The sequence below is a fragment of the Pectinophora gossypiella genome, chromosome 25, assembly GCF_024362695.1.
Source record: "Pectinophora gossypiella chromosome 25, ilPecGoss1.1, whole genome shotgun sequence".
NCBI lineage: Eukaryota > Metazoa > Arthropoda > Insecta > Lepidoptera > Gelechiidae > Pectinophora > Pectinophora gossypiella.
In genome coordinates this window covers 10174654-10200570 of record NC_065428.1, presented here as the reverse complement: position 1 = coordinate 10200570, position 25917 = coordinate 10174654, and the positions used below count along the sequence as shown (strand labels likewise).

At 38.4% G+C, this 25917-nt stretch overlaps 1 protein-coding gene across 15 annotated transcripts in view; it reads left to right on the top strand.

Moving 5' to 3' along the window:
- Window positions 1-25917, top strand: part of LOC126378017 (hemicentin-1) — a 663470-nt gene that overhangs the window by 421558 nt on the left and 215995 nt on the right. For all 15 annotated transcript variants that reach the window (XM_050026068.1, XM_050026063.1, XM_050026060.1 and 12 more), the window contains one exon: window positions 10728-10882. In XM_050026068.1, coding sequence (XP_049882025.1) covers window positions 10728-10882 — 155 coding nt within the window. The remainder of the gene's footprint in view (window positions 1-10727; window positions 10883-25917) is intronic.

Below are 25917 nucleotides of genomic sequence, written 5' to 3'. Positions count from 1 at the left end.
CATTACGAACAGATACTAGGTATTTCTTTGAGTTGATAGGTATCAAGTGAAGTTTCCTGTCGCCAAATTCATAAAAATAATAGATTTTTTTCAGTCCCATATTGTGTTTTAAGCTGCATAGAACGCACATTTAAAATAAACAAATAAAAATTACTAATTATTAAACTTTATCAATGTCATCAATAATAATAATAACGTATCTACAACTTCAGCTATGCGCAGGTGAATAGCCGGCGCACGGGTCAAGGGCAACGCTCGCCAATAAAGTAGGCATACGAACAGATACTATTTCTTTCTCTGTCACTTGCACCATAAACATACTCTCTCTCCCTCTCTAGTCGTCGGCTCGACTCGGCCGCGGCCAGTGCGTCGTCGGCGCCCTTAGTCGGCGCCTTTGATGCTTTGCGCTAACGCCGCCGCCGCGCGCTTCCGCTCAGTCGAATACTAAGCTTGACCCGAATCGCGTGATGTTTTTCGAGGATATTTTTTTCGTGTTTGTGAGTGTTTGTTTCATTCTGTAAATGAGTAGTGTCGACTATGATGATAGATCATAGACCATTTACTGCGCAAAAGTATGGAAGATTGTTGATGTTTATTAAAGAGCAAGGTGTTGTGTTTGTGAGTGCGTGTGATACCTACCTACCGCGGAGGAAACGCGATGTTGCATTCCTACGTGACGTGACATGTTCTAGGGTACCTACCTAGGTACTTCATCCGAAGGAATAACAATTAAGGTAAGGCAAGAGTAGGGTTTTTATTGTTAATAAGTTAGGAACGTTTTAATAACTGGTAGGTAGGTACCGTGCGTGAAAAATCGTGGCAGTAGGTGTTCTACTTCAACAAACAACATTTTTAAACGTTGAACCACTACTAAGCATCTAAATACAAGAGAATGAAAACTCCTACCTAGATATCAACATCGTATCTCACACGCGTAACGTAGCCGCGCGTAAGTTTAGCGTCTGTGTGGCGCGTTGTTCGACTTACATTGCGGCACAGTAAAAATTGAAAATCTTAATTAAACATTTGCGACAAGAAAAACACCCACCATCGTTTTTAGTACAATAAAATAGGCATTCCATTTTTTTTTTCGTTACGATGTCACTAACACCCTGTATTATATATTTTAAAATCTAATGTATTTTAATGAAGTTCAAAGGTCAGCTGGGATGAGGTGTGTGAAAAGCCTTGGTGACGGCTCAAAACTTCATATATTCAGGTTCTTAACTAGTAATTGATATTCATTTTATATGCAGCGTTAAAAGCTGTAATAAAATGCCTTTTTTATTATCCCTTGGTAAAGTTTAAAAGATATCATCACCTTACTTGGATGAAAGTATAAAGTTACGAGTTCTGTTTAAACAGGTTGTTTTTCACAGTTTTTATTATGCATCGGTTGGAAAACTGATGAAAAGTTACTCTTCTTCTATCGTGTGGGTTGTGAGGTGGATTACCAACCTCCTCAACCCTGTCAGGGTTACTATTGAGCCGCTAAATGCCCCTGACATGACTCATGTAACGACTATGTACTTACGTCAGTAAGTAGTAACGGGGACCAACGGCTTAACGTGCCTTCCGAAGCACGGATCATCTTACTTTCGGACAATCAGATGATCAGTCTGTAATGTCGTAACTAAACTAGGGATCATAAAGTGATTTTTGTGATATGGCCCCACCGGGATTTGAACCCGGGGCCTCCGGTTCGTGAGCCGAACGCTCAACCACTGGACCACGGAGGCCGTGATAAACAGTTGAAGTTCTGCGTTTGCATTCGCTTCCACGAAGCATAAAATAAATGAATGCGAAGGATCGCCATAATAAACCTTAGAAACCATTTCCAACCTACCCACTTACAAAATAACAACCTGAGAGAACAACCGTAATACAGTCATCAGAACAGCTTTCACGAAGTTGTCTATTGTGTACAACAATAGTACTCAGTAATGGGACAACTTTATGCGCTGACTGTACTGTATTGAACTGGTAATGGCAGCAAAAAAGTTGTACCGCATTGTCTAACTGTACTGTTGCGATATTAATAGAGCTATGGTTTTTCTCATAAGCGTTCTTGGGTGACAATGGCTAGTAAGAAAAAAACCGGTTAAGTGCAAGTCCGCCTCGCGCGCTGATGGTTCCGTACTAACTGGCGTAAATGCCAAAGATAATCTTAGGATAGACTTTTTTTTTAACGTTGGGAAATGCGTTACGCATACCACGTCGCCCGGGGAGGTGTCTTAAACGTTGTACCGGGTGAGAGCCTTCAGCGCTCCCCATTTGTCCGGCCAAGTAGTTAATGCCATCTGCGGCAAATCTACAATAAGTCACGTCAAAAATCAAAAAAAAAAAAGCCCGGGGAGGTTATCTGAGACTCCCCGGGTGTCGCCACCCGATATACCCACTAAAACCCAACGATGTTCCTCCTTGCCGCCGTGTGGCGGGGATACGGGAACGCAATTGCACACAACCGCGTCCCCGCCGGCGGATGCCCTTTGGGGCCCAGCGCCCATGGGAGCGCGTCAAGCGCCTCCCCCTCCGCCGAGGGCTGCCCAGAACTTAGACTTACTTCTTGACTTCTTAGCTTAGACTTGACCAACCTCATCAACCAAGTTCAAGGTTATTATTGAGCGACCAAATATTTATGTACTTATGTGTGTGTGTGTGTGTGCACGTGCGTACACATGTGCATGTGTATATATGTATATGTGTATGAATATATATGTCACTCATAGTGCTATGGGCAAAAATTTGATAAATTTGATATTTAGTTTTGTCTTACTCTGAAAATCTTTAGATACACCTACTTAATTATGTGTTTTCTTTATAGAAGTCATATTTGTTATTACTTATCTTAACTCACAAACTGTACCTTTCCCTTGGGAATTGCGAGACATTCCCGCCACAAGTATCCTAGGATTACTTAATGGGAGGTCTCGGCCACGATGTAACTAAAATTTGTGAAATAAAGAATTTTTTTTTTTATTATTATGTGTATATGGAAACATAGATAAACAGATCTATGTACCCCAAATACACTTAAGTACATAACATAAAATAAAAAGATTAGTTTTTTTTTATTAAAAGATTTGAGTGCGTTGGACCACGTTCCAGCTTGGTCTAAAGCAGCCATGTGGTCTAATGTGGAGCACGCAAACTCAGATAATACTTCACTCTTGCCTCGAAAATACCCAAATTGGGTCGTGTACTACGTTAAGATAGATCTATTTAAGACAGATCTAAAACTAACGAAAAACTTTTCTTTTTTCTATTTAACTTATTTATGAATTTTAATTAAGAAAACGCAATAAGTCCGTAAATTTTATCACGTTTTTCTATGACGTCACACTGTGCTTTTTCATAGAAATTTCATAGCCATTTCGTGTTTAGTAAAAAGTAACTGATTTGACTAGTTCCTCTTCTATCGTGTGGGTTGTGAGGTGAATTACCAACCTCATCAACCCTGGTGTCAGGGTTACTATTGAGCCTCCAAAGGCCCCTGACATGACTCATATAACGACTACATACTTACATCAGTAAGTAGTAACCGGGACCAACGGCTTAACGTGCCTTCCGAAGCACGGATCGTCTTACTTTCAGACAATCAGGTGATCAGCCTGTAATGTCCTAACCAAACTAGGGACCACAAAGTAATTTTTGTGATATGTCCCCACCGAGAATCGAACCCAGGACCTCCGGATCGTGAGCCCAACGCTCAACCACTGGACCACAGAGGCCGTTGAATTTGACTAGTTGGAAACTATTCTATTACTATTGAATTTGTATGAAAAAACATACTGTGGCATCAATGACATGTGACAAAGTGTCGGACTTATAATTATTTTCTTCAGCATGGTGGAGTATGCTCCATACCGGATGATTGTGGGGAGGCCTGTGCCCAGCAGTCGGACGTATATAGGCTGTTTATGATTATGAGGAAGCAAAGACCATTTAATTCCATTTGCTTCGATCCCGACACACTTCTCTGTCGGTGTAGTATTCTTCATTCTTGTCTATCAAAGGCCAATTCTTGCACTTCCTTATAAGACACGACGTTCGCCTTCTGCTCTAATGTAAGCTCTTCTTGGTATTCCCCTTCTCTTCTTTTCGAGTAGCTTCGGTTGCTTTTCTTTTTTAGCTTAGCTCAGTATGTTGTATAATTAAAAAAAATATCATCATGTCGTCCAAACCGTATCCGGCGACGGCGACTCCTAAATATCTATCCCGGGTCGTTCTTGTGGTGGTCTCTGATGTGGCTGGCGAAACCGAACTTCGACTTGAAGGTCCGGTCACACGGCACACAATAAAGCTGGCCTAACGAATTTTGTGTGTAGTTATAGGAGGGTTTTGGCCGAGTCTTCCGTATTTGGTGCTTTGCGTCGAGATCTTGTCAACGCTTTTCTTCAAATAAATTCACGCTATTGTGAACGATGCGGCGCCATTCCGGTCTAAGACGAGCACGATCCTCCCAAAGCTTAAAAAAATAGCTAAGATTGTAAGATGGAGGATTTAATGAAAACAATAGTAATTGAACAGAGAACAGAGACCGCAGACTAGGAGTGGCTACGGCACTCAATAATTAAAGTGGTAACTTAGGAAGCGCAGTACTAATAATTTATAGTAGCATAACTACGAGAATTGGCAGGAAAATAACGCGACAAAAGACCATTACTGTAAAGGTATGACATCTGTCCTCTTCCAACAGATGCTTTATGTTTTAGTAGATTAAACTCAAATCAAATCAAATATACTTTATTGCACGCAACATACAATACAAAACACAAATGGACGATAGATACAGTACAATCAAAACTAATAGGTAAGTAATAATTATATTATTATTAATTATTTTATTAGTTATTTATAATTATTTAGTAGTAATCAGTAAATATCTGTAAAAAGATCCAAATTAGTTTTAACCTGAAAATCCATGGAGTTAAGAAATAAAATTAAAAAAGGTTTGTCGAAAATCGACTTATATAATTAATAATAGTTATTATTAATAATAATAAATTAATAATAAATAAAATAATTGCTCACCGGAATAAAATTATTTTGTAGTCACGTCCCCTAGTCTTTGATGGGGTGGGCAGAGCCACAAGTAACCGTAATACCACTTGTAACTCTTAGGTACCCAAATTCCGGCTAAACCCCGCGTATTTCGAGAATGTCGCCATTAAACAAAAATATTGACTTGTTAAGACGCTTCTGATGGAATATGTCTGAAATGTGTTGCTGGAGGGGGCGGTTTGACTCATCGTCCAAAACATTACATACATACATACATACATAAACTCACGCCCGTTATCCCTAATGGGGTGGGCAGAGCCACAAGTAATCAAAGACAACTCGCAGCCACAAAAACAAAACATTATAGAAGGAAAAAGAGGAATGGGGAGAGCATAAAGAGTTCACATGAAATAGAACTAAACCGAAGGAGCTCGGTGGCGCATCAGTTAACGCGCTCGGTCTGCGATTGTTGAAGTTAAGCAACTTTCGCAAAGGCCGGTCATAGGATGGGTGACCACAAAAAAAAGTTTTCATCTCGAGCTCTTCCGTGCTTCGGAAGGCACGTTAAGCCGTTGGTCCCGGCTGCATTAGCAGTCGTTATTAACCGTCAACCCGCACTGGACCCGGCGTGATGGTTTAAGGCCCGATCTCCCTATCCATCCATAGGGAAGGCCCGTGCCCCAGCAGTGGGGACGTTAATGGGCTGATGATGATGATGTATAAATATAAAGTCACGTCCCCTAGTCTTTGATGGGGTGGGCAGAGCCACAAGTAACCGTAATACCACTTGTAACTCTTAGGTACCCAAATTCCGGCTAAACCCCGCGTATTTCGAGAATGTCGCCATTAAACAAAAATATTGACTTGTTAAGACGCTTCTGATGGAATATGTCTGAAATGTGTTGCTGGAGGGGGCGGTTTGACTCATCGTCCAAAACATTATAGAAGGAAAAAGAGGAATGGGGAGAGCATAAAGAGTTCACATGAAATAGAACTAAACCGAAGGAGCTCGGTGGCGCATCGGTTAACGCGCTCGGTCTGCGATTGTTGAAGTTAAGCAATTTTCGCAAAGGCCGGTCATAGGATCTCCTCCGTGCTTCAGAAGGCTGCATTAGCAGTCGTTAATAACCATCAGTCCGCACTAGGCCCGCGTGATGGCTCAAGGCCCGATCTCCCTATCCATCCATAAGGAAGGCCCGTGCCCCAGCAGTGGGGACGTTAATGGGTTGATGACGACGAGAACTGAACCTACATCACCGCTTACAATTTACACTGCGTCCTCTCCTGAAACTGGCATCGACAAATTAACTGCCGTCCTGTACAAAGAGAAATATAGCCGTCTCCTTCTAACACCAGGTAGAGCCTTACTTTACGACCAAAAATAAAAACCTTCAGTGTTTAGAGCTCGAGTTATTTATCGGTTTCAATTCAATGGACTTGGCTTTTGCGCTTTTTGGGAATTAATCATGAAAATGGATAATCAATTAGTTACCTACTAGTATATCGACGCCAGCGGTACAGCAATGCAGGATGGAAGGGGCGCGTCACAGGGACTGAAACCTAGAATCTGACTGAGGGCAGCAGTAACTGTCAGTGCTATTCAGAGGCGCAGGGCAGGAGTCCTACGGCTTAGAAATAAACTTCTTTGGGCGCCATCCCACTCGCGTCAGACAGAGTACTGCTGGGTGGAAGGTGGAAGAAGAAGGGGTGGAAGGGAAACCACTGCCCTATTTGTCCTCAAAGTAAGAAGTGCCTGGGGAAGAATGACTATAAAGGCCCTATCTCACTAAGGAGACACGATAGCACCACCGGTAAATTTTTCGGCATTCGAAGAACTATATTTTCCATGTACGAGTATTTGTAGAGGAAATAAAGTGTTTACCTTCTTGCTTTTTTAAATGTTTTTTTTTTAATTTACAAGATATTAGTTTTTGACCCGTGGTAGCCCAGTACGAAAGAAAGCTTGCCTCTCACTTTGAGGTCGCAAGTTCGAATCCAGAACAGGCCTAAACCAATGATTATCGAATTTGTTTTCGAATTCATGTTTGGTTCAAAATAATGCTATCAACCTTCTACCATGTAGCAGGGCAATGTACTTTCCAACATGTTGTTCAGAATCATAATATGGCCACATCACCCTGTCAACTTATGCCTAGGTCGTTAGATAACTGAAACCTTTTTTTTTCAACTACACAGATAAAAATCAAGGTAAGTATATAAGGTATTTATTTGTTTGTTGCACCAGCCCGCAACCAAGTTGTTTGTAAATGTTTGTTTCTTTTTGGTGGTTGCCTGGAAGAAATTTCTCTAGAGCAATAACGCCGACCAAATTGTACTGTATTCATGTGTTATGTCCGATTGTTGTAATTTAGTTCTGTGGAATAAAGTATATTTGATTTGATTTGATTTGATAAAAACATAAGTGGTAACAAAAAATCGTTAACTAATATATCACCACTGCTCCATTAATTCTTCATCCCATTTTAATGGAATCACAATAAAAATAAACCAACACAGACGTCAAGCGGCAGGCTTAGATTTCCCCATTAAAAACTAATTAAAAGACAATCTGTTCGTACATTACCCTGGGACGAAGCCAGGCCACAGAGGAAAAATATCAGGTAGTCTAAAAAGGCCACATTGAAGCAATTCATCTTAAAAAGCTATATTGCTATTTGACATTTGTTGATATTGCGTACTTACTTTAATATGCCCAAATTTCAAATTTTAATATTGGGTTTTAGATGAGTTGCTTCAATGTGTTTGCAGTCGTCATACTGTTTGCCATGCACGCACGAGTAATGTTATTAATTTACTTTGCAAGGTAATTTTGTACTTTTAGTAAAAGATTTACGTAAAGTTTTCAATGATTTTTATGTATGTGACAAATCCATCTTTGGACTTCGTATCAACAGTGGCTGCAAGTTGTCTTTGATTACTTGTGGCTCTGCCCACCCCAGTAGGGATTATGGGCGTGAGTTTATGTATGTATGTATGTGTGTTTATGTATGTGACTAATGATAGTAATTATTTATGTCCTTGGAATTATACTGATATCAATTTAATGGTAACTCTCATGTTAAAGTTACATCATAAAACCGCTAGCAATGGCGGCTTTTCATAGTATTGAGCATACATTTTTTTCATATATCATGGATAAGAGTACATGTTATTAGGGCCAAATAAAATAATTATCTGTGATATTTTTTAGTATACCTACTGGTCTTTTTATACTACGGCATGGCTGCTGTGTTTTTCCACCGCAGATTCTGCGTTAATAGTATTTCGATGACGATGCAGTATTGGGTCCTTGCGGGGCTGGCAGAAGGAGTGAGGTTAAGCAATTTGATATTGATTAATATAATCATGTTCCTGTCCTTTGTTTGGAGTCTATATAGCGCGAATTTTACTTTATACTCGTAACGTGCATGTGCGTATACATTACGGCTATTAATAAATAAATAAATTTTAATAAATACCGTATTGAATAACGTATGGCGACGAATACATTTCGGCGGTTTTTTACTTAGCCGCATTCAATACAGCTAATCGTTGAACCGCCGCATTACAAAACGGCCCTGTTTTGAAAACAGCTAGCCGTAATGTAATACAGCGGATTATACAATCCGACTGCGACAGACACATCATGAGTCTTAAATTTTGTGCGGGGTGAGAGCTCTCAGCGCTCCCTATGTGTCCGGGCAAGTAGATAATGCTATATGCGACAAATCTACAATAAGTTAAGACAAAAAAACATATACATGTACATGGGTTTAAACTTGTATACAAACAACCGTGTCCGTATCGCTTGCACTTAAATGCACGCAGTTAGAATATGATTAAATGTTAAATAAAGTAATTGGAGATGTCTTAGGTTCAGTGCGATCTACTCTGAACCAGCGTGCGTGTATAAAGCGATTGATGAATGTGGAGGAAGCAAGAGAAGTGTGTGAGGATCGAAGTAAATGGAATTCTATAGTTTCTGCTTACCCCGGTGGGAAATAGGTGTGAGTTATGTATGTATGTTAAATAAAGTAAAAAAAAAAACTTTATTAATAAAAGTATGTTATCTTTATTTCAAACTTTAAGGCCCATATGGTGTTAGTACAAAAACAACGCAAAAAAAAGACTTACAAAACTACGCTAGTAACACAATTAAAAAAATAAATGTTTTTATTTCCTTATTTATTTTGTTATATAAGGTAATTGTGTTTTTACCTTATTCAACATTTAATCACATATCGACCCGATAAAAATACTTCACTATCTTTTAAAGTGCATGAACCTTTAAAAGTGATTTTAAATGAGATTTTTGTATGAAGTTTTCGCGAGTGTTCCTGAAGGTAAATAATAAAACTGTAACTGCAACTGTAAACTGTGCATATGTGCATTATGCTAACGATCCGGTAGTCCCGAGTTGGAATCCCGGTGGGGACAAATCACAAAAATCACTTTGTGATCCCTAGTTTGGTTAGGACATTACAGGCTGGTCGCCAGATTGTCCAAATGTAAGATGATCCGTGCTTCGGAAGGCACGTTAAACCGTTAATCCCGGTTATTACTTACCGATGTAAGTACATAGTCGTTACATGAGTCATGTTAGGGGCCTATGGCGCCCTGACACCAGGGTTGATGGGGTTGGCAATCCTCCTTACAATCCGCACGATAGAAGAAGAAGAATGAAACTGTATGGTGAAGGAACTTACAGTAAATCCTTTGTTTGTCCTCTGGTCAATAAAGCATTCATTTTGAACTTTCTTTCGTCCTGTACAACGTCGAACATCCTTTGTGCTCGCTCCTACAGACTTCCTTTAATCAATTATTGCCTATTTCTGGGTCAATGGTAATTAAGTGGCTCTTCTACTAGATTGATCGGTCTATGCGTTTGACATTACTTTTAATTGGGTTCGCAACTAGTCGGTAGTTGCGGGAGTTATAGTATAGTTTATTGACGAGGTTAATTGACAAGGCTTTTATCGAGTTAGATTCTTTTTACACAAAAATTACACAAAATGTCACGAATTTTGCGACGTCACTTCAAATTAACTCAAAGCAGTCGTCACACTATTAATATGGTCACCCGGATCAAACCATATCTCACATAGTGAACGAGTGCCTTCTACACCGGTTTCCAGGTGGCATAGCCGAGCTGCACTGTGTGACGGATGCGTCAGAAACTTGGTTGAGGGAGCTTAAGCTAGATATATTACGATCCACGCAGGATAATATTTTCCTTTTTTTTGACGTGACTTATTGTAGATTTGCCGCAGATGGCATTAACTACTTGCCCAGACAAATGGGGAGCGCGGAAGGCTCTCACCCGGTACAAAGTTCAAGACAACAGGCCTGAGGGTGCCCAGTTGGGCGCGAACCTCGGCTTAGGGCGTCGTCTGAGAGGACAAAAATATTTGAAAGAATATTGCCTTATGCCATATGCAATAATAGTAATAAGAATCACGATCTAAATCATCCCTCTCAGTATTCGTTACGATGTCCCTAACGTCATGTACGGTCACGAGCATTAATATGTATACAGTTTGGTACCATGTCACATTCACTTTTTTGACAAATTGAACTGTAAGTCCCACTAAATGTCAAATATGTTAGTGCGACAGAGTCCTAAAGTGGGTACATGATATTGCTCATAACTGTAGATATGCTGGTCCAGCCTGTTTCTTAGTCAAATAATTCAAATAACATTTTCTTTTCTCATTTGTCAACAGAATGTCGATATCGCACAACCCGAACGCCAGCTACGCGGAGCTGGTTATAGAGCGAGTGCAACCTGAGGACGAGGGGGTGTTCCGTTGCGAGATCACCTACCTCCAGGTTGGGGAGGACTGCAACACCGTGCAGGTCACCGACTTCAGGACTTACAGTGAGTTTTTTTTAAATATTCTAGTACCAGTAATGAGCCATCACCGAGAATATTTCCAGCTGTTTTTTTGACCTGACTTAGGCTGGGTTTCAACAGACGCAGAGATGAGCGGAGAAGAGCGGAGATGTGCGGATTGGACCAATCACAGCGTTCGGGAGAGCGAAAAACGAAGATGCTCTGTCACTCTTTCTCTGAAGGTGATTGGTCGATTCCTGCACATCTCCGCTCTGCTCCGCCCATTGTGGATTTGCCGCCATCGGCATTGATTTCTTGAGCGGAAAAATAGGAAGCACTGGCGGCAGTCACCCGTAGCCAGCAGTTCATCATCATCAATTTAAGAGCCTCGCTCTTTTCGGTGCAGCATTTTCCATGCCACTTTAGCCAGCTAAGAAGTTAAAATGTGCAAAAGTTATATAAAAACAGCTTCATTACCTAAACTTTATGCAAATAAGATCAGATGTCATACATACATACATAAACTCACTAGTTATCCGCCCATCCCGCCTTCGTGGTCCAGTGGTTGAGCGTTGGGCTCAAGATCCGGTGGTCCCAGGTTCGAATCCCGGTGGGGACATATCACAAAAATCACTTTGTGGTCGCTAGTTTGGTCAGGACATTACATGCTGATCACCTGATTGTCCAAAAGTAAGATGATCCGTGCTTCGGAAGGCACGTTAAGCCGTTGGTCCCGGTTACTACTTACTGGTGTAAGTAAGTAGTCGTTACATGAGCCATGTCAGGCGCCTTTGGCGGTTCAATAATAACCCTGACCCCTGGGTTGATGAGGTTGGTAGTTCACCTCACAACCCACGCGATAGAAGAAGATTACTAGTTATGACTCACGCTATTGTGGAAGATTTTCTCGCGCTGATTCTTCTCCTCAGTCATAACATAATTTAAGCATAATTTGAGCTCATGACTGTATTCCCAATAGGTCTAGTCGGATGTACATCCATCGCTAGATGAACTGAACACCGTGCTTTAATAAAAAATTTGTTAGACCAACGCGATAGGTAGCGAGCCGTATCTCCATCTATAATGGTCGAGTCAACTGTGTTAGTCAAAATTGTACGTATTATAAATCATTGGTGCAAGTCCGTTACCGAGATTCGAACCGGTATTTCCCGTTTTAAAAACAAACCGATGAACCACAGTACAAATAAATAAATAAATAAATAAATAAGTACCTCAAAGACTTACCGGTCAGTCAGTCATATATTATAAGTCGAATATTAATTTATCGATATCGATTAAGAATATGTTGTGTAGGGATGGGACGGATGGTGCATCGACACCATCCCAACACTATTCTGTTAGCCTCTCGAGGATATTACGTTTGTCTCGCCTCGGGCTACTCTATTCTCTTGGTGCTATTTTTCATCTCTTTCTAGCCTTAACAAATGAATATATTTTGTCCCTGTCATCCGGGAAATACTTTCCTATGAAGTCCTTTTTCTGTTTCCTAGTGGATATAAAGAATTATTGTCGGCTGTTTGCGACACGTATTGTGGTTATTTTAGCCGAAAATAATTATTATTTCGAGAGACATGAGTGGATATTTGGTATATTTGAGAACTTGTAAAGGTCGAATACCTACGTGATAGTTCAGGGAAGGCGTGACTTAGTACGTAGGTTCAAAATCGAATCCCGGTTCAGGCTCTAAACTACTAAATTCGACTTTATGAGACTGAATTTATGTTTAGATCGTAGATAATTAATTAATATCACGTGGTTTCCAAGATTTGTGCCCGTTTAATGGCAATGGAGCCTTAATTACATAAATCGTCATCATCTCCCTAGTATTATCCCGTTGTTCACAGGGTCCACTTAACTAACCTGAAGATTTGACAGGTTCTTTACAGAAGCGACTGCCTGTATGACCAACCCGCGAAGGGAAAACTAACCCAACACATGCCAGGCAGCCTAATTATTTACCAAAACATTTTATCAAAGACCTTTATGTTTCTGCCAAGATAATGACTTACAAATAAAGGCACATTTTGTCCCGTTTAAATTCTTAACCTAAAATTTATCACAGGCTACGCGACAGTCGCGATAAATATTCAAAGGCTAAGGAAACAGTTAAGGCTTTCATTGTAAAAGGGATTACAGGACGAAGATCGCGACCAAAGGCTTTTACTAAAGCTCCTTAAAGCAATTGTAAAGGCATCGGCGTGTTTTTAAAAGAATTAGGAGGGTAGCTGATGAATTTGTCTCGGTTTCTTGAGGGGTTCTTTTTTATTGGTTTATGGGCGTGCCCCTTGAAAGACCATGTCAGACCTTTGTGGTTCTGAGTGCTTTAGGAGCTAGTTCTCAATTCATAGTTCCTGTAAACGTTCTTTTTTGAGGGCTCTCACCCGGTACAAGATTTTGACAACAGATTTGAAGGTGCTTGTTGAGCGCAAACCTAGCCTCAGGACGGGATTATATTTGAAAGAATTAATAGACCTTAGTGGGCTGATAGAGATAAGCGCTGAATGAAGAAAATCGTTGACCACGCCGGCCAGGTCTGTATCGGGGTCTTGTAGTATTGTCGCGAGGTGATTGGCTGCATCTGTAGCTAGAGTATCGGTCACCCTCGTAGACCACGCTCGATCGATCAAACGACACCTTAACCTGACTCCAACTTCTGAGTGTCTACTTTTACAAATTATAGGATGTATTTAAAACCCGAGAATCATTTTTACTTTAGAACGACATTATCGTGGAATAATGATGATAAAACAGTCAATGGTAAGGCCACAGACTATCTAAAGTCTAACACGATTCAATTTTCTAAACGAATTGATTAGTTCCTTTCGCACAAACAGATCCATAGATTAAAATTAAAATCGAATTATGGACTAAAACAGACACCAATAAATCGATGTTTCATTTCACAAACAAATTAACATTGGCTTAGTTCAAACATAGAGGACTAAATTCATTTAAAATCTAATTATTGGGCGGCGCGGCAGAGATTACACCAAGTTCAATACACAATGCTAGACTAGACCACAGTAAATTAAGTAAATTGTAAACTGCGGTCCTGCGGTACACCGGCTTGCTTCTCATACGGGGAGCGTCGGTTCAAACCCTGATACCTACCGGAGTTGCACCAATGAGTTATTACTTTATCTTAAGGCCGTAAATAAGAAGAATAGCCCAATATGTTTCCGCTGATATGATCTTGTCACCTGGACGAAGTTGCTGTGGAGCAGTAAGGCCGTCAACTGTGCTGTAATCTTTCTTGTGTATATTTAGGGCGCAATGTGTAATAAATAGCCAAATAAGTACAGTTTAAAATTAATTTGCGACTTTTTTTCTAAAATACGTCAAAATACAAATTTTTCTAAAATATATGTACATTTTTTAATGTTTCTTTTATGTCTGTGAAATGAAGAATATTGGATTAGATGAAACTTATGATACTCACGATCACATATTTCTTGTTTTTTTTTTTTATGTCTGTGTCTAGCCTCAATTTCCACTCGAGCTTGGGTCGTTTTTACACAAAATGTTTTTGTTGGGACATCAATCTGAGTTGTCTACTCGAATAATTGCCTAAAGATTGATCGTTTAAAATTTGCATTTATATTTAAAATTTTAATTTAAATTCGCGACGGGCAAACAAGATATCGCTTACATCTTTGTAGTGAAATGGCCCAGGGGAATATTGGATAGTGATTATAAATAATAGGGTAGGGTAGGATGTAGGGCACATTATTTGACTTACTGTTGAGATAAACTACTTGGCCAGACAAATGGGGAAGGCTCTCAGCCGACGGTGAAGCGTGGGTGCGCAGTTCATCTAGCGATTGATGCACCTCCGACTAGCCGATTGGAAATATAATCGTGACCTTCTGTTTATCTGGATCCTGGTGGGGATATATCACGAAACCACTTTGTGATCCTTAATTTGCGCCCTTATGGAATTCGATACTCTTTTCTTACCCCGGAGAGAAATAGGCGTGAGTTCATGTGTGTATGTGTAATGTGAATGTATGAAATATATTTGTACAACACATTCTCGTTAATAGTGGCTACTCAGATATTGATATATCATTTTCCTTTCCTCTAGTTGCATCGTATTTCCGTATTCAGAAAACAATTTTAACATTTTTATTTTCAGCAAGAAACTTTGATTTTAAAGTGCAAATGAACTGTTTAAAGTTTAAGATTTAAAAGCGTAACCTGGGGCCGTATCCGCCCCGCTCGCTCTTAGCTGTTCGGAATTAATACGATTTAACACTACTTTTTAAATTCTTTTCTCATTCGATATTTAAAAATGAATTTAAGTCGAGTTTGCAAAGGTTGTCAATCATTTTTAAATTTAAATTCAAAGTGGGGAATAAATACTTTTCTCATTCGATATTTAAAAATAAATTGCAGACGAGGTATCATTTTAATAATAGCGATCGCATTTCTGAATTCAAACGAATGCTAATTCTCTTGTTTATTACCAATTATTATTATAACAGTTATAACAATAAAATATGAAATATGTCGGATATAGTATTTTATCATATAGCAATAATACAATTATCCAACACTTTTTTTTATTAAGATCACTTTTATTATTTTATTTTTCAAAATAAGAATGCGGTTTTTGTCTGTGTATTATAAAAACCGCAACACGGGCGGCCATGTTTGAGCTTCGTGTGACGTCACGTATCACAAAGTTAACAAAAACTATTACTAGTATAGACGCGTAATGTGATAGTTTCTTTGTTTATTGGCATGTGACGTCATTAGGCAAATTCCACGTGATCAACCGGTTTTGCCAGAAATTTTAAATAAATTTTCTTAATTTTTCGAGACAATAAAATATTTAAAGAGGTATATAAGTGTTTGTAATTGTAAAATATTTATCCAAAATAGTTAAGTACCCAATTTGAATTCAGAATTAAGTACTATATTGTTGTTTTGTTCACGCGGGAATCAAAATCAAAAAACAATAAAGTACTTACTTTGTTCTGTCTCTAGTTAGTTCTGTCCAATTATCTTGCCTTTTCTGTGCTCAATAACCCTCAATATTTATACTCGAATCGTTTCGCTTGCTTTTTTAATTCTAACGGCTAAGCTGTGGAATTCGCGCGAATCTGTTTTCCGATAAATACCATCATCTGGGCCTCTTCAAGAGTGAATCGGCACTTTCTAGGTAAGTTCCATCTTCGACCACATCGTCACTCACCAACAGGTGAGATAGTGGTCATAATATGCTTGCCTATCTTAAAAAAAAGAAATGTCTCCTCTTACTCCTTCTATCACTTCTTCATGAGAAATCTATTCTGTCTTACATATTTTTATCATTCTCCTCTAACACCACATTTTAAAAAAAGCTTCGAGTCTGTTTCAGTCTCTCTGTGTCAATGTCCAGGTATCAAAAATATTTTATTAACAGATTGCATAAAGAAAAATGAGAAACGAATATAAGATTCAAAGGGCGTCGCAAAAGAAGTACATACTTACCGATTTTCAGGCCTCAATTTATAAAGCCAACTTTAATCAAGCCTGGACAGAACTCTCAACGTTGAGGCGAATGTTTTCAAGCCGAAGCCGGCTTGAAAACAACATTCTCGAGTTCTCCGAAGCCGAAAGGCAGCGATACCATAAAGTTTCAAAAGAGTCGAATTAAAAACCTCTTTCAAAAATATGTCCCTCAGATTGCGAAGCGTAAAAGGAATTTCCTTATTTTGCCTCTAGCTTTTCGCCCACGGGTCTGTTCGCGTGGCTATCGTATTTATTTGCACTCTTCCCACTCCCATAAAGGATAGTTTCCGGGATACAATATAAATACAAAACCCTCCCGACCCGTGGTACAACTGAACCCTAACACTATATTACATAAAAATGCACACAATAAGAGACCCCCCACACAAGCGTCTTTTGAGCGTCGTCGTCGTGCCAGCGTCTGCGCGACGTTTACGAGACGTCGACGCCGCGGCGACGCGACGCCAGCGCAGGCCGGCTGCCGAACACCGAGCGTGCGCGGCGCTGGCGTCGCGTCGCCACAGCGTCGATGTCGCGTCGCCGCGGCGCCAGTTCTAACTCTAACAAATAGGACAAATACAGAACATATATATGTATATATAATTTCATATTATTGAACTCATAATAACATTACTCAGCTCACGATTATATCCCAATTGGGGTAGCCAAAGGTACATCCGTCGGAAGATGAACTAAGTACCCACACGTCACCGAGCTTTCTGTCAGACCAACGTGATAGGTGAGCTATATCACCGTATATAATGGTTGAGCCAACTGCGTAACTGCACTTAAGACATATTAATAAGTAAGTACATGATTATATGTGAAAGTAAAAAATATGATACTACTTTAATTAATAAAATAAAATAAAATAAAATATGGTTTTTAATTTGATTAATCGAACATTACTTAATGTACGCGCATGAATGAATTAATTTTTAATTTGAATAAAAGCTATCCTATGTTCTTCCTCATCTCAAACTGTCATCATATCCATCTAAATCAGTTCAACGGCCTCTGTGGTTCAGTGGTTGAGTGTTGGTCTCACGATCCGGAGGCCCCGGGTTCCAATTCCGGTGAAGACATATCACAAAAATCACTTTGTGATTCCTAGTTTGGTTAGGCTATTACAGGCTGATCGCTTGATTGTCCTACAGTTGTTGAAGGCACGTTAAGCTGTTCGTCCCGGTTACTACTTACTGATATAAGTATGTAGTCGTTACATGAGCCATTTCAGGGGCCATTGACGGCTCAATAATAACCTTGAGACTAGGGTTGATGAGGTTGGTAATCCATCTCATAACGCACACGATAAGAAGAAGTTCAACGGTTTAAACGTTCAAAAGTAGACAGACAGACATCCAGAGCTACTTTCGCATTATAATATTAGTATGGATACCTTTTTTAATTTTCGTCGGCAAAAAGTTGTAGAAGTGGTAATTTGATAAAAGTTAGGATTTTTTATTCCTTTCCTTTTGGGCTTGGAAATTTGTCCTTGAGACGGCTTTGGATTGATTTTTGTATCTTTTTTAAAATGGTTTGGTATCATAGCCGCTTGAAGTTCTTTTCGCTTAGGCTTTTAAAGTAAGAAATGTATATTTATTTATAAAATATTTTTCAGGTTAAAGAAATCTTTATTCTCAAAAGAAATTTACATTTCACTTCATGAGAACTTGTAAACTAACTTAAAGTAAACAAAATATGTATAAACGGTGAGCGTGCATGTGTTGTAATAAGCTACTTGACACTCAGTGAAATGATAAAAATACCTTGAGTAATTTAAATAAACTTATTTCGTAAATAAGTCAAAAGATTTTTTTTCAAAACACGTTTAACCTTTCGTATGCCGGGACACAAATTTCGACCAGACACAATGTAATTTTATTTTTTTCTCGTATCTCAACAGATGAGAGGTTAAAGCTTTGATTCAATTGAATACTTCAAGTATTCAATATTTGTAGTCCGAACCACTTGCGGTCCGGAGTGACTATACACCCCAAATTAAATACTGACTTTTACCTTCGAAAATGATGTGATTCTTCGCTTCACCGTCATGCATCTCAATCGAGACGGTACGAACCCTGGTACCGGACTTGGACCAATGATTTATTTTTTTCTCCCAAGTGCAGTTTTTACTTATACATACAGTGTACTAGACCGTTACAGACGGCGATACGGCTCACCTCCTATCACGTTGGTCCAACAGAAAGCTCGGTGAGGTGTGGGTGCATAGTTCATCTTGCGATGGATGTACCTCTGACTACCCCAAATGGGATATAGTCTTGAACTTATCTTATCTTATGTCATGTTGTTATGCGTGTTGTTTTTTGAATTGCTTGTGTATATATGTACTTTTACACAGTAAGGAAACGTGTCAAAGTTTAGGCACTTCCTATTTAGCTACCTACTTATTATATGCCTTCGGCAACATCAAAGAGCCTCCTCTCTTTGATTACGCCGCCATGTTATACCAGTGTCAAACTTGTAATTGGCCACCGTCTGTAATTTTCACTCAATTGACACATGATTACTGAAATTATTGTGTCACGTGTCATAATGTAATACAATATTACATTGCAATGACACATTATTACCTATTAATTATGTTTTCAGGATGTAGGCTGAAAATACTTAACTTTTCCTAGAATTCTCCAGGCCACGTTCTCCAAAAATTAAAGAAAATTTTTTTCAGTCTTATTTACTTACAACTAAAAAATACTTTAAATTAAGGTTTATGAACAGTGCGCATTATGTTTATATTTTAATAGCACAGAGTCTGTTGTTCATATTTGTCATTAGTTTAAGTTTATAGTATTATTTGCGCGTGCGTGATTTTATATGTAATGTAAGGAATACGAGTTGAATTTATGAGTCCCAATACGTGTTCAAATCATCGATAATTGATAGTGGTTTTACAGGATTGTTGTCAAGGGACTTAAACATAGCTAGCGATAAGTAAGTGTAGGTATAATGTATAATATAAATCTCTGCCTACCCCTATAAGCGACTTGCCACGTTATGTTGTGAAACGAACGGGGCATAGAACCGTAACAGCATTTTATTACATCAAACAACCCACTCATATAACGCAATCAAAGCCTATAAAACCTGAAAATAATGGACGTTGATAAAATTCTTTAAAAATATTTCTATTTCATGTTCTAAAGTACCCAGTTCTAGAGTAACCAGTACTGGGAACCGTTTAATAACGCCACTTATACGGAACTTACTAGAATATTCCATTAGGAATATCTACAATAATTATAATGAACGGTAAATTAGCTTTTAATTCAGTACAAATATACTTTATTGCACCTAAATAAAAGGAAAATTTAATTTCTGCTACGCATTTGAGACCATGCTCCTTCAGCGAGTTGTAGCCGTTGCTACTCGTTAGTTACGTAGCTGTTACGGCGTAGTTGATGACTACGATTGTAACTGAACGTTACGTTATAGTTCTAAACTTTGATAGGTACTTGTTATTGTAACTTTATTGATTGTTAAAATTAATAGTTATTTGTTCAACAAGAGAATAAAGTTATGTCGTGTGTACTGAGTTTAATCACCAACTTCTGAGTAGATATCAATTGGAATTTTCCATCGTAACAGTATAGAATTGAAAATAATTAAAAAAAGAAACAAAAAAAAAACATTTATTTTGCGACGTAAAATTCCACTTGATAATAACTCAGAATCATGGTCTGAATCATCCCCCTCAGTATTCGTTACGATGTCATTAACATCATGTATTGTATAAAAAAGATATACTGTGGATAAAATAAAAAAATCACATATTGTGTAAAAAAGAGAAGATGTTCTTACTCAGCAATAACACATATCATATATTATTATAGTCATGAGCTTATGTTAGCCGTGTCTTAGCTAGTACATGACAATGTCGCGATCAGAAAATTCATCAGCAAATCGCGAAGTTCGACCTCAAGCGCCTCTAAAACCAGACCTCTGTCTTCAGGAAGCGACTCAACTCACGATTCAGAAAAATGCATTGCCACCGAGCGATTTATTCGCCGCGCACACAATACATGGCCGCCTGTGTATGAACGGAAGCGCCCGCGCCGGATACAGCACACAATGGATATGATACATTGTTCTCCACACGATAACGCTAAAGTGATGTAGGAACGGCCTCGCAATATCTATAAACGTGTCAGTGCAGCGATTTATTAAAAGATAAATGAAAATGTTGAAAAAGTTACAAAGTAACGGTTTAAAGTCGGTTCTTTGTCTCGGTTTAGGTTTCTTGAAGTACTTTGTAAAGTAAGAGTGGAAAATACATAACATAAACCCACGATATATCCCAGTTATGGTAGTTAGAAGTACATCTATCGCTAGATGAACTAAGTACTTTCTGTTAGACGAACTAAATAGATGGTAAGCCGTATCGCGGTCTATAATGGTCGATAGATTATATTTTTTTTAATTTCTGTTTAATATTGTTTACAATAAAAAAGTAAATAAGGCGATAAGCGATAAGGCCGCCATTTGCCATGTACTTAGTTAAGAGACTTTTTGTAATTATTTCTTTTTATTTTGGTGCAATAAAGTGTATTTGTATTGTATTGTAAATAAATACCCAAATATGTATACATTTTAATAGTGTTCAGATAAGCGATAAGGCCGCCATTTGCCATGTACTTAGTTAAGAGACTTTTTGTAATTATTTCTTTTTATTTTGGTGCAATAAAGTGTATTTGTATTGTATTGTATTAATAGTGATCAGAAATCAGTATCATTTTATCCAACGTAATTATCATGGGCTATGGAGCCTTTGGCGGCTCAATAATAACCCTGACACCAGGTTTGATGAGGTTGGTATTCCACCTCACAACCCACACGATAAGAAGTATGGATAAACTTGTTGAAGGTCAATCAACATCACTATTTTAAGTACCACGCAAGAGCGTGTAGACCGACAAGAGTCGGTATAGCATTTTCCATTCTTGTCTATCAAATGCCAATTCTTTCACTTCCTTATAACACATGACATTCACCTTATCTTTCATCTGTTCTTACTTTCTATCAATCTTACGTTCCGTTCTACTCACTTTCCTACATTAATAATACATAAGAATAGTCATTTTTATTGTTTGTGTCAGCCTCTGCTTACCCCGGTGGGAAATAAGCGTGAGTTTATGTATGTATTTTTTTTGTAAACAATGTCTAGATTTTTTTTTCAGTAAAAATGTTATTTATTATACGACGGAGATCTTCAGTAACATTTAGGACATTTCAGTTGTACAATCAATCACATAATATTTCTGAAAAAAAGAACTCTTACTTATTATGAAATTCAAATTGCAACAGAATCTTTTTTAACACCACAAATAACCACAAATACCCCCTCAACTCCAACGTTTATTTAACTACATAAACCTAAACACATCTTGAATACAAATATCAAAAGAAAACCACTGTCAATGCGAATAGAAGATTGAATTCAAATCGGCTTACAGTCTGCGAGAATGAATAATGCATGTTGTGCATACACACAGTGAGTGAGTGAATGGGAATTTTTTGAATGAGCTCCACAAAGAGTGAAGGAAATTGAGGTTTAATTCACTGGACAGATTTTGTATGACAGGGGGAGTAGGGTTGTTCCTAGTTGTCCACTGGAGTAATTCCTGCCGCGTCCGCATCACGGAGACTGGGCACCGCTGGCTTCAGTAGACCGAAGCGAGCGGTGGTTGAGTTCGTTCAGGGGCCTGTTTAATAAAACTTACAATTGTAAATTAAAATGACTTTGATGTACATTGCGGAGTGTGTGATCACGAATATTTTGCAGTTTCATATTGGCTACGTAATGAACACCAAATTGTCATGGTAATTTACAATTGTAAGTTTTATAAAACAGGCCCCAGGTATCCAGTTCCGCGGGGTATAACGCGGCCCCCTGCACTGGGTAACTGGAGAAAACCTCAACGGTGACTACAGCGGAGAAGGTGGGATTCGGTACGGTATTTTGGCTGAGGAGGCTAGGATCTGGGGTCCCGTAGTAGACATTAGGGACTAGGCTACAACCTGAACAAGTCGGCAAACTCGCCAACCAACTCGGCTCCACAAGTAATGAGTTTTCTTTCCAGTCGAAGAGTTCGAGGTGGGTAAATGAATGCTGGACAAGTCCATGTTCTCTGAACTGCGTCTCAGGCATATGACAAAACCTTTGGGGATGATTTATACCTTGATTCTGAGTTGATATTTTTTAAATTTCGTTCGAATTATTTTAAAATTTGTTGTGCTTTATGCTGCATAGAACCAAAATTAAAAATAAAAATGTCACATTATTAAAATCAATGTACAACAACATTGCGCGTACGTCATCTAACGACTACGCGTTGTTCGATTTACATTGCGGCGCAGACAAAAAGAGAAAACTAACCATTTTGTAGTAGGTACAAACAAGTAGACATTCTAATACTTTTTCGTAAGGATCTTAGTTTGTATAATTTTAACATAATACTTTTATATTCTCTCACTCTCAATATATTATTGCAACAAAACAACAAATTACTTAAAATAACATTTCGTTTCTAAAACAAAATTGATTCTGGCTCAAATGTTCTCAAATCCCCTTCCTAGAAACAATACCTGCGCCATTTGTAATTGAAATCATTCGTTCAATATTCACACGACAGGTGGCGCGTAATTGCATACCACCATCCAGTGACGTCGTTAGTGCGGGTGACACCCGGTGCGGAAGTTGGGGTGTCACCCCGAGAATTACAGTCAAAAATAAATTAAATAAATAAAACCAAATAAATTCGCCCGAAGCTCTTTGTATCTGCTTGCCTTTGAATCGTAAAAGGGATAAAATGACCTGTGCAATCTTGGAATCTTCAAAACTAGAATGAATGATTATTATTTGTATTAGACATAATATCTCGTTCAGTGCAATTAGGTAGTGATTATATTTCAATATATATTTATACAGTTCTACAATATCTTACGCTACGGTATGAGTTAAATCTGCCAAAGTACAGAAGCCAGGCTTGTGAGGTTTATTAGCATAGAGTTCAAAAGATTCTGTTCTACCTTAACATTAGGTAAATGTGTTCGACCTTAGGCCACATTTTCACTTACCATCGGGTGAAATCTCACCCGAACGCTATTTATTAGTGATAGATTTATAATCATAAATCTATCACTAATAAATAGCGTTTGTCAAAATTGTGTTCTATTTTGTGACTCCAATAATCTCGTTGGCTCCAGGAGAGATAATAGTTCACGTGTTATGGACACTTTTAAAACAGTAATTTGTTTTTTTTTTTAATATTATTTATTGTAGCTGTGACGTCCTCTAATAAAAAATATTTTCTTTCTTTCTTCCTAATTTATTTTAGACTAGCTTTCCATTTTATTTAATTTTACTATTTTCTGAGCAATTTTCTTAATTTCATTTCGGTACGAACCTTCTTTTTAAGTATTACAAAACTGATATAAAAATCAGTATAGTCGTTGGCAAAGTCTTCCTTTTTTGAAAAAGTAGCAAAATATATAAAATTATTTTCACAAAAATAATGTGAGCGGTCACCCCAAGCGGGTGACACCTAACTGCGTCACTGCCGCCATATTCGATTTATTTCTTTTTGATGTTTTCTTGATTCTCTGTTGTATTAAATTGTATTTTTGTTTCGCTTATGCCGTCTGTTGTTTTGATTTGGTTTGATATTGTTTGAGATGAATCGTTTGTGTTATTGTTTATCGGCGGATTAATTTGATGTTCTGATTTTGAATTCAATTTGCGAGGGAAAGGTTTTTGTAAAATTTCCGAAAACTCGTAATTATATATTTTTTTCTAATTTCAAATAATCTCTTTTTTGTAAAGCAACCGAATTGTCGAAAGACTCTCTATAAATATTTAATATTATAGCTGAACATAAATTAGTTTTAATATGTATTACATACATAGGTACGGTTTTCATAATTCAAAATACTCCTGACAAGCTGCGCTTGCGGGCAGATTCCTGCAGTTTTGATGTGACTCTAATGGATATTACCCCTGCCAACCTTCACGCTGTTCTCTTGGCGTATGTAATTTATTTATGTTTATTAAGAAACAAACGGTTATTTACATAAAAGTGTTACGTTATGATATTTAGATTAGTGTTACCGGGTGAGAGCCTTCAGCGCTCCCCATTTGTCCGGCCAAGTAGTTAATGCCATCTGCGGCAAATCTACAATAAGTCACGTCAAAAAAAAAAAATATATTTTTTAAAAATCATTTATTTCAGACATGAGGTCCATATTACATTAACTAATTAGATTAGATCTTATAAGTAGTTTATTTAATTCGAAAGAATTTCAGAGAAATATTCTCCTCAGCCACTTAATCCACTTAATAAGCTACGACGAATTAAAAAAAAACATAAGAAACATAAACAACATCTACATCTATGAACATTTGATTTATTAAAAACATAGAAGGGAAGCTACGAGGATAGAGACGAAGGGGAAGACCAAGAAGAGCTTACATAGAACAGATTAAAGAGAAGGCGAACGTCGTGTCTTATACGGAAGTGAAGGAATTGGTCCTTATAGACAAGAATGGAGAATGCTACACCGACAACAGCGTGGCTCTTAAATTAGGGATGATACTTGCGGCTTATGGCCATTTAGGTTGAAGTAACACCAGAGGAGCTCGGTGGCGCAGCGGTAAACAACTTTTGCAAAGACCGGTCATATGATGGGTGACCACAAAAAAAGTTTTCATCTCGAGCTCCTCCGTGCTTCGGAAGGCACGTTAAGCCGTTGGTCCCGGCTGCATTAGCAGTCGTTAATAACCATCAATCCGCACTGAGCCCGCGTGATGGTTTAAGGCCCGATCTCCCTATCCATCCATAGGGAAGGCCCGTGCCCCAGCAGTGGGGACGTTTATGGGCTGATGATAAATAGAGAGATAGCTTTACGTGATTCCCGAAGCTCGGATCGTCTTACTTTCGAATAATCAAGACATGTGATCAGGCTTCAATATCCTAACCAAACTAGGGAAGAAAGGTGATTTATTTGTTATGTTTCACCACCGGGATTCGACCTCAGGACTTCCGGATCAGTGCCTGACCCTCAACCAGTGGACAGTAATGATCACGCTCGTGAGTATGTATGTACTTATGTGTGTAAATGTTACAGTAGACCAGCAAGTATGTCCCATTACTGGTAGAAGCCGTGGCTATCAGTGTTGTGGCGAGAATTTCACGAGGCATTACCTGACCCTTTAGTGATGGGACCTGGCGGGTTAAGAATGCCACATCGAAGTAATTAAAATTCAAAAATATCTTTATTCAGTAGGTAACATAGTTAAACTTTGAATCGTCAATTTTTTACATAACGAACGTCTCATCCGCCTAAAACTACTGCAGCTTCTCACAACCTGTATAGCCGGGGAAAAGAAGCTGCAAAGAAAACCTCGGCACAGGGCCCTAGACGTTCTTTAAAAAAAAATAAACATAAAATATTTTTATACAATTGAGTAATTTAGCTGCCTCATATCAGTTCTCAGACAGTTAGTCCCATGCATCACTAATCTTCTAAATAATTCACCTTCTCTT